We start from the raw sequence: 19,631 nt of genomic DNA, 5'->3' as shown, positions 1-19,631 counted from the left end.
GCCAATGTCCACTAGTCCCTACCATCTGAAAATCATATTATTTCACTTAACACTTTGAAACTGTTCCTTTCCTTTAATTTGTATTTATTTTCTTATAATAGCCACCATCTATATAGTTGAACAAAAGCCCCACCTTTGTTTAAGTGACCCTCTTAATGAAATCTAATATGACATAACTACTGTGCATTAAATAAAAGACCAATACTATGACTAACACATATCTTATTGATGTTGGAAGCAAGGATGTATCAATAAAATATGTTCCTTACAAAGAATTTTATTCAAAAGCCTAGAATGATCTATGGTTCTCACTATGAGCAAACTACATAGATTAAACCTTAGGGTGTATACATAAAAAAAAAAGATTAGATAGTGCCTCAAACCCCAGCTCTGCTGCATAGAAAAGTCACAGCATAGAAAATTCACAACATCTACTTGGTGATATACATACACTGTTTATTCTACAGAATGCGACTGGATTGTAAGCCATTGGAAACTCAAAGTCTATCTCTAAGGTTCCCATGCAGAATTAAAATGAATTATTAAATGCTTCTATTTGATGCCTTAGAATGACAAAATTTGCCGTCACACCCTTAAATTTAGACACATCTACACAAACTCAATAACTTACAACATGTTTGTTTTCAGATTGAATAGATATTTCTATTACTTACAACAGAAATTCATTTCAAATCAAGATATACAAACAAAGAAATTTAGAATTCTAAAATGGTTGCACGGCAAAAGACAAGTATTATATGTAATTAAAACCAAGGACTAATAAACAAGACAGCCAGCATAGAAAGGAAATGCAGAAGTACCAGGTAGTATATATGTACATAATGAGCAGCACAATATTTTAATAATTCAAGAAGCCTAGGAACAGAACATTGACATGAAATGTGCAGAACTAATGAGGTCAACAAAAGCAAAGTGATAGGAAAGTTTTAGCAGTCACTTTAACTGTGCAGATAAAGCTTTTTTTATTTACTGGGCTCATATGAAGAAATTCTATGTGATAAATAAGAGTAAAACCAACACTACGACATTAAGCATAAACCTGAAAAGTGATGAGTAAATGGAAAATCAAAGTTGTTGTTACTAACAAGTATACAGAATTTAATCAACAAGATGATGTTGGGAAGTAAATATCTATTAAGTAGCTTTCTAATAATGATTAAATCCCAAACTATTGCGGAGAGTAGAATTTTCCACTATTTCTTTCCCAGAGCACTGGGGCAGGGAGCTAGGGTGAACTGGCTGCAAGAATTTGAAGTCGCTGGTCCCAGAAGAATCGCCCATCAGACATACCTCATACTGGTAGCTCTGGGACAGAGTCCCTGCTCCACTGATATCCACCAGGTGACCAGGAAAGTGGCCCTCAGGAACAGAGCAGCCACCCAGCGAGGCCGTCCTGGCCCTCCTGCACAGCTTTACTCCCACGAACAGCAGCACAGACAAGAGGAAGAGCGAAGACACAGAAGCCAAAGCAATGACCAGGTACAGCGTGAGGGAGTCTTCCTCCAGTGTGGGGTCGCGCGCCACCTCTGGCAGAGGCAGGTAGGGCTGGGAGAAGCCATCCACCACCAGCACCTGCAGAGTGACACTGGCAGACCTCTGAGGATTGCCATTGTCCTTGACCAGCAGCAGCAGCCTGTGCTTGGGAGCATCACGCTCACTCAGCAGTCTGGAGATGCGCACCTCACCATTGTGAGCCCACACACTGAACAGCCCTGGCTCCGTAGCCTTGAGCAGCTGGAATGACAGCCAGGCATTCTGGCCAGAGTCGCGGTCAACAGCCACCACCTTGGTGACCAGGTAGCCTGGCTCTGCTGCCCTGGGCAGCAGCTCAGTGCAAGGTGCAGAGGCGTTCTGCAGAGGGTAGAGCACGAAGGGCGCATTATCATTGGCATCCAGCACAAGCACACGCACCAGGGCCTGGCTGCTGAGGGCTGGCGATCCTTGGTCTGTGGCGCGCACGTGGAACTCAAAGGTCTGCAGGGTCTCATAGTCCAGAGCTCTGAGCGCGAAGAGCTGCCCATTGTCTGCATTGATGGAGATGAGCGAGGAGAGAGCCAGCTGCGGGTCATGGGTGGGCAGCAGGGAGTAGGTGATGTGGGCATTGGAGCCTGAGTCTGAGTCTGTGGCACTGATGGTGCCTATGTGCAGGGCGGGGCTGTTGTTCTCCTGGACAAACAGGGTGTAGGAGGTTTGTGTGAAGTTGGGGGCATTGTCGTTGACGTCTGAGACCTGCACAGTTATGGTGTGCTGGGTTGTGAGCCTGGGTGTGCCCAGGTCGGTAACTGTGATGGTGATGGTGTATTGTTCTCTTTCTTCCCTATCAAGCGCTCTCTTCGTTATTAAAGTGTAAAAGTTCTTTCCTGAAGGTTTTAGAAGGAAGGGAATGTCCTCCTGGATGGAGGAAATCACCTTCCCATTCTTCCCTGTGTCAGGATCTCTAACACTGAAAACAGCAACTACCTCATCCGGCGAGTTTTCTGGAACTTGGCTGGTAAGTGCAGACAGCATCACTTCTGGGGGATTATCATTCACGTCCACTACCTGCAGGAGCAGAGTGCATTTTCCCGCGAGACCTCCCCCATCCGTGGCCTTAATATCCACTTCATAAGAGGGAATTGTTTCAAAATCTACCTCTTTTCGCAGCCGAATTTCCCCTGTTACTGGATTTACTTCTAACGTCTTGCTGACATCTTCTGAAGGCTGAGAAAGTGCATACAACACTTTCCCATTATCTCCGCTGTCTAAGTCATTGGCTGAGACTGTGACTACCAGGGACCCCGTGGGGCGGGTTCTCCGGAATTTGCACTTGGTACGTTGGTTGCTGAAACTCGGGTGCATTATCATTGATGTCCACTACTTCAATGAGAACCCGTGCCATCCCAGACCGGGGAGGAGAGCCACCATCCCAGGCTGTGAGTGTTAACCTTAGCTCAGGCTCCTCCTCGCGATCCAGTTCTTTCTCCAGCACCAGCTCTGGGTACTTCCTGCCATCACTGCGGTTGCGGGTTACAGCCAGGAAATGAGGGTTCGAGCTGACCTTATAGCTCTGAATGTTGTTAATTTCCACGTCTGAGTCCAGAGCATTGTTTAAAGGGAATGTACTTCCCAGAGGACTGTTTTCTGGTATTCTCAGTACCATCTCTTTTTCACTGAACACCGGAGAATGGTCATTTATGTCCTTCACTCTCAGTTCAGCCTGAAATACCTCTAAAGGGTTTTCCATTAGCACTTGGAAATGAAGAGCACAAGGCTCAGTAGAGCCACATAGCTCCTCTCGATCTAGTTTCTCATTTATGAGCAAATCTCCAGATTGAACATTGAGCTGCAAATGCTCTTTGTTTTCCTGAGAAATTATCCGAGCCCTGCGGGTAGATATCTCTGCCAGCTGCACCCCCAGATCTTTCCCAAGATTTGCCACAAAGGTACCCCTCTCCACTTCTTCCTCTATGGAATAGGGACCCAGTTCCGTGCCTGCCTCAGACACACTCAGCAAAACAAAGAAAATCAGGACTTGCCTTTGTCTCGGTTTGTGCTCCATGGCTCTTTCCTCTTTCCTGTTTGCTTTTTGATAGCTTTTCCTGGGCCCAGGATGATGACAGCACTGTCTCACAGTCCAGAACGTCGGAATCAAGCCCCCAGATGGGAAATTTAAAGTTTTACACCCTCCTTTGCTTTGGCCGAAGAGAGCACATCTTTTGCTTCTAGGTGGTGAGAAACTGGCCCTGAGAGGAAATTGCAGAAGCAGTTCCTAAGCTCTGTCTCCTTAACCTGCAGCGCCACCGCGCGGTCTCACTGGGCCTTGCGCTTTCAGATTTAACAAGAGACAAAATTCTCCAAAACATGTGGACTATGCTATAATGTGAATCATTAATTTTTTCAAGTTGTTTTTGTGTGTATAAATAAAATTCTGAGATAATGTATGAAACTAAGTACAAAAGTAAATTTTCACTCATGCTATTGAGTATGTAATGATGCTGATGTACCAATGGCTGAATAAGATAGTGTAATCAACATTTGCATTGAGGGGTAAAGTCTCAAAAATAGCATGGGGAAGGTTTCACACACACACACATATTTTACACCACACACACTACACAGTTACAAATGAGTGGACAATGCAAAATATCAACCAGTGAATTCTACAGAATGTATAACATGCTTCATTATACATTATACAAGAATGAATGGATTACTTCTCTCCAACATCCAAAGGAAAGAACTGCGAGTTTCCCCAATGCTCAATCACCGGAAAATTATTTCATAAGTATACATATGAGGGCCTAGATTTATTTTTATATTTGGCATGAATAGTGCCTGTATTTTTTAAATATACAGTTTTGTATATAACATACACTTAAATACATCTATTTTAAAGATAAAGCTTAGTGCCTTTTGATATATATATACAAGGTATGCACCCATCATTAAGGTCAGGTTTGGAGTCAAAGAAGAGCCTCTCATCCTGTAGCTATCATCTTATTCCCTTATTTCTTCTATGCAGAGCCCAAAGGAATCATTTCTCTCTCTCTCTCTCTCTCTCTCTCTCTCTCTCTCTCTCTCTCTCTCTCTCCCTCCCTCCCTCCCTCTCTCTGTTTCTCTGTTTCTACAGAGTTCTCTATTGTAGACCTACATGTGAATGGCATGACAGAATATGTGGTCTTTTGAGGTCAGCTTCCCTCCCTTGGCCTGATACTTTCAAGATTCATACAAATTTTAGCATGTGTCAGAACTGCATTAATTTTTCTGGCTGTAGCAGGATCATGTTTATTTGGACATCTGAAATGTTTCTACCCTTTTGCTTCTCTGAATAATGTTGCTATGAAGAGTCATGTACACACACACACACAAACACACACACACACACACACACACACACACACACACACACACGATTTTCTGAGATAGGGTTTCTCTGCATAGCCCTAGCTATCCCAGGACTGGTCCTGTAGACCAGATTGGCCTTGAACTCCACCGGCCTTTGACTTCCTAAAAGTGAGCATCACCACTGCCCAGCTCAAGTTCATGTTTTATGTTGATATACATTTTTTTAACCTAGGAGTTGAATTGCTTACCATGTGATAGCTCTATGTTTACCTATATGAAAAACTGAGGCTGCTTTCCCAAATGGCTGAGTATTTTACATCACATCAGCTATGTGTCAGAGTTTCAGAATTATGACATCATCCCAACACTGATTTGACTCTTTGGTCCTCGCCATCCTAGTAAGTCTGAATGTCTTCTTGTGATGTTGATTTGATGAGCAATGTTGTACAGCTCTTCAGGTGTATTTTAGCCATTGGTATATCTTCTTTGGAAAATATCTATTCTGGTCTTTGCTTATTTTTAATTCAATTGTTCATCTTTTATTGATTGAGTTGTGTGTGTTTAAAAATAGATTTAAATTTATTCTACTGAATTCTATTTAAATTTTAAAATAGATTTTAAATTCTGTACTGAAATCCTAGATTACCTTTGTAATCACTTTTGTTTAGATTTTCTGTTTCTGTAGTTTGAATTGAGTTGCAGTGAAAATTAATGATGGACAGATCAGGAGGTACAATGATAGAGTACCTTTAGTATGCATAAGACTCAGGGTTTGAACCCCAGAGCCACATGGATATTGATACCCTTATTAACTCACTGTTGTTAATTGGATTCATCAAACCAATGAAACCTAAACTCTTGTTCTAATGATCTTTATGTATCTTCATTTGACAACAGGTGGTATTCACACACACACACACATACACACACACACACACACACACACACACACACACACACACGGAGGGGTATTTAAAACATAATGAATGTAGGGGCTGGAAAGACTGCTCTGTGGTTAAGAGTATTTGTTGCTTTTGCAGAGGACCTGAATTTGGTTCTCAAAATCCAGAACTGGCAGCTTGGGGCACTCTGTGACTTCAGATCAAAGGGATCCAATGGCTCTGTCCTCTGAGGGAACCTGAACCCATATGTACATATCCGCATGCAGACACGTCTACATATAATTAGGAACTGACAACATAGGGAATAATATGACAACTCCGGAGCCACCAGGGACCCTGTCTCTATTAAGTTCCTGTGGTACTACTTCAGCCCTCCATTCCTCCCACAGATTATTTGTGTCATTTTTGCACTCATCATACCATCCATTACATCCCAAGGAGAACATGGTGTTAAAGCAGTGGTTCTCATCCTTTCTAATGCTTTGACCCTTGAATACAGTTCCTCATGTGGTGACCCCTAACCATACAATTATTTCATTGCTACTTCATAACTGTAAACTTGCTACTGTTATGAATATTGGTGTAAATATTTGATAGGCAGGATATCTGATACGTGACCCCAAAGGGATCGAGACACAAAGGATAACAACCACATTAAAGGTTGAAAAGGGGGAATCCACTTTTAAGTGAGACATCTCCTTTTAAAAGTGTTCTTGGAGGTTTGCACTGATCTATCAGCGATGCAGTCCTTACACAGCATGCACGGGGCCCTGGGTGTATCCTCAATTGTAAGCCTTTGGAAGCTGATTCTTTTTACATTCCACTATCACCAATCTATATGCCCACCTATATTTGCCAAAGAGGAATGTGAAAATGTATTCTTTTGACTCAGCATGTTAATAGAATGGAATTTGGAATACTACAGTCAAGAAGGTGTTGGGGCAATGAATATTGACAGGGGCAGTTTCTTTCACTGGCAAACATTTCTCAGAAGAGAAAAGTCAATTTTACTGCTGTGTTATTTCAGCTAACCAGGTAAATAAGGGGTGGCTATCTGAACCCTCCTCAACCCCAACAAAACACAGCAGAAAAGCAATTTAAAATAGTGACGTTAAAAGTAGTAACAGGCCAATGAGGAACATAATATTTCAAAGAGAAAACACCAACAAACAAGTTAGTCCATGGAGGCTAAATAAAGCAATAGTTAGGCCCCTCAGTGTGCCCTTCTTTCCCCTGTCTGATTACATTCCATTGCGTTTGAGCAATGTGGTATAGCATGTGCTCTTGATGGCTAACAAGTAGGAACAGAACACATGCTAAGCCACATCTGACTAGGTTGAACTGATTTTACATTTCTTCTCTTGTACATTCCTAAGCTATCCCAGAACAAAGAAGTGTGCAACTCATGACACATTAGAAAGAAAATACCAGAACATTCCATTTTCTGTTCTGAAGAATAGATGAGATAAGCTCACTAAAACCACGGCCAGGATATCCTACAAACAAGATTTCAGCATGCTTCAAATTTTCATAATGAGAACAACAAGAACAGTAGTTTCAGTTTCTAACAACAACAAAACACTACATGTGATCTCACACACACACACACACACACACACACACACACACACACACACCATAACAGTTATTTTAAATGAATGCTGAAACCCCAGTCATTTCTACTGTTGGAATTTTCCTCCATTTCTGGTCCAAGAGGATGGCCTTGGAAATTAGGTAAAGTTGGTCTCAGGAATTTGAACTCACCAGTCCCAGAGTCCCCTGTAAGACACACTTCATACTGGTAGCTCTGGGACAGGGTACCCATTCCACCGACATCCACCAAGTGGCCAGGAAAGTGACCTGCGGGCACAGAGCAGCCATCCATAGAGGACCCCCTGGTCCTCCTGCACAGCCTCACCCCCCACGAACAGCAGCACAGACAAGAGGAAGAGCGAAGACACAGATGCCAAGGCAATGACCAGGTATAGCGTGAGCGAGTCTTCCTCCAGTGTGGGGTCGCGTGCCACCTCAGGCAGAGGCAGGTAGGGCTGAGAGAAGCCATCCACCACCAGCACATGCAGAGTGACACTGGCAGACCTCTGAGGATTGCCATTGTCCTTGACCATTAGCAGCAGCCTGTGCTTGGGAGCATCGCGCTCACTCAGCAGCCTGGCAGTGCGCACCTCACCGTTGTGAGCCCACATGGTGAACAGTCCTGGCTCTGTGGCCTTGAGCAGCTGGAATGACAGCCAGGCATTCTGGCCAGAGTCGCGGTCAACAGCCACCACCTTGGTGACCAGGTAGCCTGGCTCTGCTGCCCTGGGCAGCAGCTCAGTGCAAGGTGCAGAGGCGTTCTGCAGAGGGTAGAGCACGAAGGGCGCATTATCATTGGCATCCAGCACGAGCACGTGCACCAGCACCTGGCTGCTGAGTGCTGGCAAGCCTTGGTCTGTGGCTTCCACGTGGAACTCAAAGGTCTGCAGGGTCTCATAGTCCAGAGCTCTGAGAGCAAACAGCTGCCCGTTGTCTGCGTTGATAGAGATAATTGAGGCAAGCTGCGGGTCGTGGGTGGGCAGCAGCGAGTAGGTGATGTGGGCATTGGAGCCTGAGTCTGAGTCTGTGGCGCTGATGGTGCCTATGTGCAGGGCGGGGCTGTTGTTCTCCTGGACAAACAGGGTGTAGGAGGTTTGTGTGAAGTTGGGGGCGTTGTCGTTGACATCGGAGATCTGCACTGTTATGTTGACTTGTGTTCTCAGCATCGGACTCCCCATGTCTGCAACGGTGATGGTGATGTTGTACTCTGCTGTTGTCTCTCTGTCCAGTGGTTTTTGTGTTAATAGTGTGTAAAAGTTTTCCCCAGAAGGCCTTAGGAAGAAGGGTAGATCGTCTTGAATGGAACAACTTAGTATTCCGTTTTCTCCGGAATCTAGATCAGACACACTAAAAACTGCGACCATAGTTTCTGGTAAATTCTCCGGGATGGGGTTAGTAAATGCAGACAGGATAATCTCTGGAGCATGGTCATTCACGTCCATGACTTGGGTCAGAATTGTGCATTTTCCAGAAAAGGTTCCAGCATCTCTGGCCTCAATATTGACTTCATAGGACTGAGTCTTTTCAAAATCAAGTTGTTCTTTCAACCGCACTTCCCCCGTCAAGGGGTGAATAGAAAAGGTTTTGCTAATATCATCTGAAGCCTGGAAAAGTGAATAGGAGATCTGTCCATTGACTCCTATGTCCTTATCTGTAGCTGAAACGGTGATGATCAGAAAGCCTATTGGACTGTCCTCAGGGATCTGTACCCTATAAAAAAGCTGCTCAAATTGGGGGGCATTGTCATTGAAGTCCAGGACTTCAATGTGGACCTTGGTGGTGCCAGACCTGGGTGGAGAACCACCATCCTGTGCTGTGAGGATTAACCCGAGCTCAGCTTCTTCCTCTCTATCCAGCGCTCTATCTAGAACCAGCTCAGGGTATTTCTTGCCATCACTGCGTTTTCGAGTGAGTACGTGAAAATAGGAATTGGGGCTGACAAGATAGCTGTCAATACCATTTTGGCCCACATCCATGTCCTGGGCATTCTTCAGAGGAAACGTAGTCCCAGGAAGACTGCTTTCTGATATTTTTAGCCTGATTTCCTTGTCTAGGAATGCTGGAGAGTGGTCATTTATGTCTGTTATTTGTAGATCCGCTTGAAAAATATCTAAGGGATTGTGCAGCAACACCTGGAAACGTAGCAGGCATGGCTCTGTGTGTCCACACAGTTCCTCCCGATCCACTTTCTCAGTTAACAACAAATCCCCTGTCTCCTGATCCAGCTGTAAATGTAGTTTGTTCCCTTTGGAAATGACCTTAGCCCCTCGCCTGGGCAGCTCCAGCTGCCCAAGACCTAGGTCATTTACTAAATTGGTTACAAAGGACCTACCCTCCCTTTCCTCCACCACAGAATAGCGCCTCAGTTCCTCTGCACTTACCAGATATAACCCTAATAGGAAAAAGGAAAAAAGGACTTGCCTTTGTCTGCAAGTGAGCTTCCTGCTGGCCTCCATTGTTTGCTGTGGTGCAGAGTCCTGGAGGATGTTTCAGTAGAACTGTAAATCCCCCTGGTATCTGGTACAGTAGTTATCTCATTAGATACCTGAGATTTATTCCAGTCCTTTCCCGAGGGTGCAGACCTCCTCTCTTAGATGTCCAGAGCTTCTCTAGGCTTCCAGACTTCCGGAGGTTTTTCCTTTTCCTTTTTTTTTCTTTTCCCTTGCCTGTTAATGGAGCCACAGCTGCCTTCTACTTTACTTTCTTATCCTGCAGCGCCACCAAGTGTTCTCACTGCATCTTAACATTTTTGTGGGATGAAAATGGATAAAAAAATAAAAATAAAAAACAAAACTAAAGCTGCCCATATCTAACAGTGGGCAAGGTAAGGTTGCATTACCTCTCCTATTACTTTGCCTTCTTGGGGAGACAACTGCCCGAAAGCCACACAAGAGATAAAGCATTGGTGGACACTTTTACAGTAATGCTAATTGAGCTTTGAACAAGGGATACACATTTAAATAACAACCTGGAAGGAAAAATATACGCAAGAAATATATACATATGTGTGTGCATGTATGTTTCTAGAAACAGAAGGTTTTAGGAATTATATACTTTTAGTGTGATAAACCACAGAAACAGTTGTGATCCTTAGGAATATCATTTAATCTCGCTGCCCTAGTTTTCTCTACTACAGATGACATATTGCCATCTAGATCCTAGGTTTTCTGTGAACTCCTCATCTTACAAATGCAAAACAGATGGTGGAGGGAAAGTAACCCAACAACATATGGAAATTTTATGTAGAAATCCTCAACCTCTTCTTTCTCCTCCTGTCCTTCTCTCCCCTCCTCCTTCCCTATGCAGGGTCTTTCTATGCAGCCTTGGCTGTCATTGAAATTTCAATGTATACCAGACTGGTCTCAAACTCATAGATATCCCCCTGTAACTGCCTCCCAAGTGCTGGGATTAAAGGCATGCCCAGCCATGCCTTTAATTAAATACCATGCCCAAAGCCAACCATTTTGGAACTCGAGTTTTAGTTAAGTCACAGCTTTAACACTAGTTGAGTAATAAACCCCAAAAGAGGTTATCAGTTTATAAGTCCAAGAAGAGCATTGCTATTTCTGAACACAGGAGAGATTGTTGAGCAATGTGAACATGACAGATGATACCTAATGATAGAAAACAGCATAATATAGTTGGAAAGTCACCTGCCTGGAGATAGAAAGAATGAGGACTCTCTCACACTTCAAACAAGAGAAACAAATCAGAAAGAATTAGGAGGTGCTCCGCTTTGCCAACTAATGATTGTTGAACTTAGCAAATCTCTATGAACATCTACCTGCTCATTATTGAAATACCTCTACTCATTGGTTTCTTCTGAAATGCAGTAGTAATATAAGCTGATGTCTATCATGCCAGCAGTTTGGAAATCTGGGGCAGGTGAACCAGCAGTTCAAGGCAGTCCTGGATACAGGGAAACCATGTCTCCAAAAAGTGATGAAATTATGTATGATGCACAGTAATTACTAAAGAAACTTAAGAAAAGTCTGTGTAGTATAAACTCCCAAAATATAAGATTGCCATTTTTACATGTGATTTCAATCAAGTCAGAAAATAAGTATCAATGAAGAAATTAGGTAATGGAAAAAAGTTTAAACCATCTCTAGCAAGATTTGTCATTCAATAGATTGCAATTCAACAAATGCTTAAAAACAAAGAGGAATCAAATTAAATCCTAGATAGCCTGCAACATATGGATTTCGTGCTTGAGAGAAAGTTCTTGGGAATAAGCAAAGGAATTCTTTTCTGAACTAATTTAATTAACCTCAAGATGTTAGCATAAAATCATTTTCCTACAGGAAACAAGGGCATACTTTAAACAAGGGCTATATCCACAGGCAGAAGGTTTTGGTATTTATTCTGCTTCTCTCCCTGCGCTTTCGGTTAAGAAGTTGGGGGCAATTGGTTTTAAGAAATTAAATTCGCTGGTTATCCCTGACCCTCCAGTCAGACACACCTCATACTGGTAGTTCTGGGACAGTGTCCCTACCCTGCTAACATCCACCAGGTGGCCAGGAAAGTGTCCTTCAGGCACAGAGCTGCCACCAAGCGAGGCTGTCCTGGCCCTTCTGCACAGCCTCACCCCCACAAATAGCAGCACAGACATGAGGAAGAGCGAAGACACAGACGCCAAGGCGATGATCAGGTATAGGGTGAGTGAGTCTTCATCATGTGTGGGGTCGTGCGCCACCTCAGGCAGAGGCAGGTAGGGCTGAGAGAAGCCATCCACCACCAGCACATGCAGAGTGACACTGGCAGACCTCTGAGGATCGCCATTATCCTTGACCAGGAGCAGCAGCCTGTGCTTGGGAGCATCGCGCTCACTCAGCAGCCTGGAGGTGCGCACCTCGCCATTGTGAGCCCACACGGTGAATAGCCCAGGCTCCGTAGCCTTGAGCAGCTGGAATGACAACCATGCATTCTGGCCAGAGTCGCGGTCCACAGCCACTACCTTGGTGACCAGGTAGCCTGTCTCTGCTGCCCTGGGCAGCAGCTCAGTGCAAGGTGCAGAGGCGTTCTGCAGAGGGTAGAGCACAAAGGGCGCATTGTCATTGGCGTCCAGCACGAGCACGTGCACCAATGCCTGGCTGCTGAGTGCTGGCGACCCTTGGTCTGTAGCGCCCACACGGAACTCGAAGGTCTGCAGGGCCTCATAATCCAGCGCCCTGAGCGCAAACAGCTGCCCGTTGTCTGCATTGATGGAGATGAGCGAATCCAGGGCCAGCTGCGGGTCGTGGGTGGGCAGCAGCGAGTAGGTGATGTGGGCATTGGAGCCTGAGTCTGAGTCTGTGGCGCTGATGGTGCCTATGTGCAGGGCGGGGCTGTTGTTCTCCTGGACAAACAGGGTGTAGGAGCTTTGTGTGAAGGCAGGGGCATTGTCGTTGACATCAGACACCTGCACTGTTATGGTGTGCTGGGTTGTGAGCCTGGGTGTGCCCATGTCGGTGACTGTGATGGTGATGTTGTACTCGGTGTGCAGTTCTCTATCTAAAGGCATCTCTGTTACCAGGGTGTAGAAATTTTCCACAGATGGTTTCAGGACAAAAGGGAGATCATGTGGAATGGAGCACATGGTTTTCCCATTGTTTCCTGAATCTCTGTCTCTAATTCTAAAAACAGCAACGACCGTCTCTGGTGAGTTTTCAGCAATTGGGCTTGTAAATGATGACATGAGAAGTTCAGGTGGGTTATCATTTACATCCATTACCTCTACAACCACAGTACATTTCCCAGAAAGTCCCCCGCCATCTTTAGCCTGTATAGTTATCGAGTAACTTTGAATTGCTTCGTAGTTGAGTTTGCCTTTAAGATAAATTTTGCCAGTTGTGGAATTGATTTGAAATGTTTGGAGTATTCTTTCAGTGGCATAAAAAAATGTGTATGTTATCTCTCCATAACTTCCCGTGTCTAAATCCCTAGCAGACACAGCAACAACCAAGGAACCAACAGGAGTGTTTTCATGTGACTGGACTTTGTAGAGGGACTGCACGAACTCAGGGGAGTTGTCATTTATGTCTAACACCAGGATTCGAACCAGGGCTGTCCCGGATCTGGGCGGAGATCCACCATCTAAGGCTGTAAGAGTTAAAGTGAACTCAGCTAATTCCTCTCGGTCCAGCGTTTGATCCAGTACTAATTCAGGAAAGATAGTGCCCTCCTCTCCGTCATGCACGTGAATGTGGAAATAGGCATTGGGACTGATGGTGTAGTTATTCAGGCTGTTTGTTCCCACATCGGAATCCTGTGCCCTCTCCAAGAGAAACGTCGTCCCTGGTGTCATACTTTCTGATATTTTCAAGGGAATTTCTTTGTCTAGAAACACTGGGGAATTATCATTTATATCTCTGACATGCAGTGCAGCACGATGAATCTGAAATGGGTTTTCCAACAGCAACTGGAAAGTCAGCACACATGGCTCTGTGGGGCCGCACAGTTCCTCCCGGTCCAACTTTTCATTTAGAATTAAGTCTCCAGTGAGCAGATTGAGCAGTAAAAACCGTGTGTTCTGGTCTGAAACAATTCTAGCGCCCCGAGCTGACAGTTCCCCCAGCCCCAACCCCAAATCTTTAGCTAGATTGGCCAGCAAAGTGCCTCTCTCAGTTTCCTCTGCCACAAAATACTGAAGCTGCTCGGAGCCAGCCCAAGATGCTCCCAGAAATACACAAAGAAGCAGTACTTGCCTTTTCTGCACAGGTCTTTCCAGTCTGACCTCCATTCTTCCTAAGACTTACACAGTAAAAACAAAGATCAGCTCCCTGGAATGCCAGCAGCAGAATCCTTAGGATTGATCCTTAGGCCATTAGCAACTCCTGTGAGAAGACAGAGGCACCTTCTCGTAGCGCTTGCAACTGCTGTGTCATTTCCTATGGCTTTGTCAGGAACCTAGTCTATCCTTTGTGAGGTTTTCGCCCCCTTCCCTGTCCCTTTCCTTTCCTCTTTTTAGCCTGCAGCGCCACCTTGCGTTGTACAAGTGCTATTCTTTTTTCAAGAATAGAGCAAAAAGATGGCAGATTAAAGGGATTCTGCTCCAGGGTTTACAAAAACCCTGATTCCCCACCAAAATTTAAGAAAATCTAAAAAACTCCTATTTCAAAAGTTGACGGTAAAGATTATGAAAGAGAAACACACATTGTGTTATTTGTAAACCACTTAGCAATCATGTATTAACACAGAAAAACTAGGGTTTTCTCCAGTTTCTTGTGACTTGGACAATTCTTCCAATTTCAAGGTCTTCATTCTTCTGTACCTTATACAATACTTTCTGCTCCACAATTTTCACACTCTATCTTCTGTAAGTAATATATATTGGCATTAATTACCAAGATCTCCTGTACCCAGCAAATGCTCTGGTACTGGCTGTAGCAAGTAGCTCAGTTTTGCATTTGTGGAAGTGCTTTGATATTGGGTCTTTATGATGGCTGTCCCCAGAGAAAAATACTGAGATTTTTGTTTATTCATTTTTGTCCAATACAGGGTCTCTCTGTGTGGCTGTAGTTGTCTGAGAACTTTCTTTGTAGGCCAGGCTGGCCTCAAACTCACAGAGATTCTCTTCCCTCTGCTTCCCAAGTGCTAGGATTAAAGGCTTGTGCCACAACCACCCAGCTGAGACTTTAAAATCAAGGATGCTTTCAATTTAATTCACAATTTTTTTAAAAAAAATATTTGTTTAAATTGTCCATATGTTACCTAGCTTTTAAATTCTTGTGTCCTTAACATAAATTGAACTTAACCATGACAAATTAGTTTTGATGCACAGGAATATTTGCTATGTCAACCTGTTTTTAGGATATCTCTGCCCCCAAGTTTCCCTTCATGTTTAACTTATATGATTTGGGTAGTAGATTGTCATCCTGGCCTCATAGAAGAGTGAAGAAGACTTCCATCTGCTTTTGCAGATCAAAACAGGTGCAGGCATATTGTTTCCTTCTGTATGCCTAGCTACAATTTGCCTCTTAAGTTGCCTCAGTCTTATGCTTTCATTGGTGGTAGATCTTTATCTTGTCCATTGTGTCCTGCGTTATATATGTTCATAATTCTTTCAGTGCCTTTCATTTTATTAAAAGTCATTTTTCTAGTTTTCAAAACTGTTAGTATTATTTAGCTTTCCATATTATTATCAACAATGCCTCTTATCCCATTACCACTTTCTACTGGTGGTGAGACTTGTAAGAACCCCAGGTTACCAACATTTTAAAATTCCTGTTACCCCAGAATAAAATGTAGCCAGAATAAAAAACAAACACTGTGAGACTTAAAATACAATGACCCCACCTTCTCTCCCCTTTGTTTCTCTCCAAGATGCAGCCATTTTTAGGCATTTTTGGTCACCTCCTCTGGCAGTGATTTTTAAAAATGTATTTTTATCCCACACATTATCAACTGACTCTTTGATAAAGTTGGACTTGCAATGTGTTAGAGACTTTGCTATGTAATAATTATGCTTTCCCCCTATTGTCTTGACATTAATAATTGTCTGGGGTTTTCATTTTCTTTACCAATAGTACTTATCTAAATCTTCCCATAATTCCAGTTGCCTTCCAGTGTAATTCTGCATGTGGAGATTCCTGTGTCTTCCAAGATACCAGTTCCCCTTTATATTGGATGGTTGTTTTCTACATCTGTTATACAGCTGTCATCTTGGAACTTCTCACTGTTGTCATGCATGGAATTCTTTCTTTTATTCTAGTTAAATTTCCCAGTAACAGTCTTTTATTTTAATTTTTAGTGAGATATATATTTTCCCTTCTCCCCTCTCCCCTTCCACCCTCCCTTGCCCCAATGCTCCCAATTTACTTAGGAGATCTTGTCTTTTTCCCCTTCCCAGGCAAATCCGTGTATGTCTCTCTTAAGGTCCTCTTTTGTTACCTAGGTTCTCTGGCATTGTGGCCTATAGGCTGGTTGTCCTTTGCTTTATATCTAATATCCACTTATGAATGAGTGCATACTATATTTGTCTTTCTGGGTCTGGGTTATCTTACTCAGGATGGCTTTTCCTAGTTATGTCCTTTTGCCTGCAATTTTCAAGATGTCATTGGGTTTTTTTGTTTTTTGTTTTTTGTTTTGCCACTGACTATTACTCCATTGTGTAAGTGTATCACATTTTCCTTACCATTCTTTGGTTGAGGGGCTTCTAGGTTGCTTCCAAGTTCTGGTTATTATGAATAAAGCTGCTATGAACATAATTGAGCAAATGTCCTTGCAGTGAGAGTGTGCATCCTTCGGGTATATGTCCCAAAGTGGTATTGCTGAGTCTTGAGGTAGATTAATTGCCATTTTTCTGAGATACCACCAAACTGATTTCCAAAGAGGCTGTACAAGTTTGCACTCCCACCAGCAATGGATGAGTGTTCCCCATACTCCACATCTTCTCCAGCATGAGCTGACTTTTTGATCTTGGCCATTCTGACAGGTGTAAGACTGAATTCCACAGTTGTTTTGGTTTGCATTTCTCTGATGATTAAGGATGTTGAGCATTTCCTTACGTGTCTTTCTGACATTTGATATTCCTCTGCTGAGAGCTCTCTGTTTAGATCCATACCCCATTTTTATTGGATTATTTGGTTTGTTGATGTTTAGTTTCTTGGGTTATTTGTATATTTTGGAGATTAGTCCTCTGTCAAATGTGGGGTTGGTAAAGATCTTTTCCCATTCTGTAGGCTGTGGTATTGTCTTGTTGACAGTGTCCTATGCTTTACAGAAACTTTTCAGTTTCAGGATGTCCAATTAATTCATTGTTGCTCTTAGTGTCTGCTTCTGGTGTTATATTTAGGGAATAGTCTCCTGTGACATTGTGTTCAAGGTGATTTTCCACTTTCTCTTCTATGAGGTTCAGTGTGGTTGGTTTTATGATCCATTTGGACTTAAGTTTTGTGCATGGCAATAGATATGGATCTATTTGCAGTCTTCTACATGCTGACATCCAGTTATGCCAGCACTATTTGTTGAAGATGCTTTCTTTTCACATTTTATAATTTTAGCATCTTTATAAAAAAAAATCAGGTGTCCATAGGTGTGTGGGTTTATGTCAGGGTCTTCAATTCCATCCCATTGTTCCACCTGTTTGTTTTTATGCCAATATCAATATTTTTTTAATTACTGTAGCTCTGTAGTAGAGTTTGAAGTCAGGTATGGTGATACCTCCAGAAGTTCCTTTATTGTACTGGACTGTTTTGGCTATACTGGGATTTTTGTTTTTCCATATGAAGTTGAGTATTGTCCTTTTGAGGTCTGTGAAGAATTTTTCTGTGGTTTTGATGGGCATTGCATTGAATCTGTAGATTGCTTTTGGTAAGACTGTCATTTTTACTATGTTAATCCTATGTATCCAAGATCATATTTTCTATTTTCTGATGTCTTCTTCAATTTTTTCTTTAAGGACTTCAATTTCTTTCTATACAGGTATTTCACTTGTTTGGTTAGAGTTACCCCAAGATAGTTTATGTTATTTGTGGCTATTATGAAGGGTGATGTTTTTCTGATTTCTTTCTCAGCCAGTTCATCATCTGTATGTAGGAGAGCTAGTGATTTTTTGTTGAGTTAATCTTGTATCCTGCTACATACTGAAGGTGTTTAACATCTGTAGGCATTCCCTGATATAATTTTTGGTGTCAATTATGTATACTATTATATCAGCAAATAGCAAAAGTTTGACTTCTTATTTTCCAATTTGTATCCCCTTGATATCCTTTTGTCATATTGCTCTAGCTAGAACTTCAAGTACAATATTGAATACATATGGAGAGAGTGGATAGCCTTGCCTTGTTCCTGATTTTAGTGGAAACACTTTGAGTTTCTCTCCATTTAATTTGATGTTGGCTGTTGGCTTGCCAAATGTTGACTTTATTATATTTAGGGATGTTCCATGTACCTCTGAAATCTCCAAGACCTCTATCATGAAGGGGTCTTTAATTTTGTATACAGTGTTTTGTCTGCATATACATTTCTGCATGCCAGAAGAAGGCACCAGTTCTCATTACAGATGGTTGTGAGCCACCATGTGATTTCTGGAAATTGAACTCAGGACCTCTGAAAGAGAAGCCAGTGATATTAACCTCTGGGCCATTTCTTCGGCTCCAGGTTTTGAATTTTGTTGAAGGCTTTTTAGCATGAGATGATCATGTGTGGTTTGTTTCTTTCAGTTTGTTTATATGGTGGAATACATTGACAGATTTTCTTATGTTGAACCATCCCTGCATCTCTGGGATAAAGCCTACTTGAGAATGGTGGATGATTTTTCTGATGTGTTCTTGGATTCGGTTTGCCAGTATTTTATTGGGTATTTTTGCATCAATGTTCATGGGGAAGACTGGTCTGTAATTTTCTTTCTTTCTTTCTTTCTTTTTGTTATATCTTTGTGTGCATTGGGTATCATGGTAACTGTAACTTCTTAAAAAGAGTTTGTCCACGTTCCTTCTGTTTCTATTGTGTGGAACAATTTGAGGAATATTGGTATTAATTCTTCTTGGAAATTCTGGTAGAATTCTGCATTGATACCATCTGGCTCTGGGCTTTTTATTTGGTTGGGAGACTTTGGATAACTATTTCTATTTATTTAGGAGTTATAGGAATATTTAATTTGTTTATCTAGTCCTGATTTAATTTTGGTATGTGGTACTTATCCAGAAAATTGTCCATTTCCTTTAAGGTTTCGAATTTTGTACAGTACGGGTTTTTGAAGTATGACCTAATGATTCTCTGGATTTCCTCAGTATCTGTTGTTATGCCTCCCTTTTTCAATTCTGATTTTGATAATTTGGATGCTCTCTCTCTCTACCTTTTGGTTAGTTTGGATGAAGGTTTGTATATCTTGTTGATTTTATCAAAGAACCATCTCTTTGTCTTATTGGTTCTTTGTATTATTTTCTTCGTTTCTATTTTGTTGATTTCCCCTCTTAATTTGATTACTTCTTGCCATCTACTCCTCTTGGATGAGTTTACTTCTTTTTGTTCTAGAGCTTTCAGGTGCTCTGTTAATAATGTTTCAGTTTTTCTTTTAATTTAGGCATTTAGTGCTATGAACTTTTCTTTTAGCACTGCTTTCATTGTGTTCCATAAGTTTAGGTATGTTGTGAGGTCATTTTCATTGAGTTCTGGGAAGTCTTTAATTTGACCCAGTGAGGATTCAGTTGAGCATTTTTCAATTTCCATGAGTTTGTGGACTTTCTGCAATTAATGTTGCTGTTGAATTCTAACTTCAAGCCATATCATCTGATAAGATGCAGTGGGTTATTACATTTTTTTTGTATCTGTTGAAGTTTGCTTTGTTACCAAGAATGTGGTCAATTT

General features: G+C 42.3%; 3 protein-coding genes and 1 long non-coding RNA gene across 5 annotated transcripts in view; 1 reads left to right on the top strand and 3 right to left on the bottom strand.

The window, feature by feature from the left end:
- Positions 1–19,631, top strand: part of LOC127234104 (uncharacterized) — a 128,028-nt gene that overhangs the window by 9,665 nt on the left and 98,732 nt on the right. Inside the window, exon 2 of the long non-coding RNA XR_007835550.1 lies at positions 2,111–2,209. This is a non-coding gene — a long non-coding RNA (uncharacterized LOC127234104). The remainder of the gene's footprint in view (positions 1–2,110; positions 2,210–19,631) is intronic.
- LOC127234093 (protocadherin beta-4) overlaps positions 1–19,631 on the bottom strand; it is a 98,703-nt gene that overhangs the window by 17,909 nt on the left and 61,163 nt on the right. The gene's annotated exons all lie outside the window — the stretch shown is intronic.
- LOC127234094 (protocadherin beta-2) overlaps positions 1,101–19,631 on the bottom strand; it is a 124,524-nt gene continuing 105,993 nt past the window's right edge. Inside the window, exons 2-3 of the mRNA XM_051200825.1 lie at positions 12,037–12,192; positions 1,101–1,545 (exon numbers count right to left, since the gene is read on the bottom strand). Of these exons, the coding sequence (XP_051056782.1) occupies positions 1,168–1,545; positions 12,037–12,192 (534 nt within the window). The 3' untranslated portion in view covers positions 1,101–1,167. The remainder of the gene's footprint in view (positions 1,546–12,036; positions 12,193–19,631) is intronic.
- Positions 7,393–10,431, bottom strand: LOC127234095 (protocadherin beta-8-like). The gene is given in 2 exon segments (XM_051200826.1): positions 7,393–7,668; positions 7,670–10,431. Coding segments are annotated over 2 exon segments (2,403 nt in total). The 5' UTR covers positions 9,797–10,431.

The sequence above is a fragment of the Phodopus roborovskii genome, unplaced genomic scaffold (assembly GCF_943737965.1).
Source record: "Phodopus roborovskii unplaced genomic scaffold, PHOROB, whole genome shotgun sequence".
Taxonomy (NCBI): Eukaryota; Metazoa; Chordata; class Mammalia; order Rodentia; family Cricetidae; genus Phodopus; species Phodopus roborovskii.
Note: the sequence above shows the minus strand (reverse complement) of the source record. Positions and strands in the feature narration are given on the sequence as shown.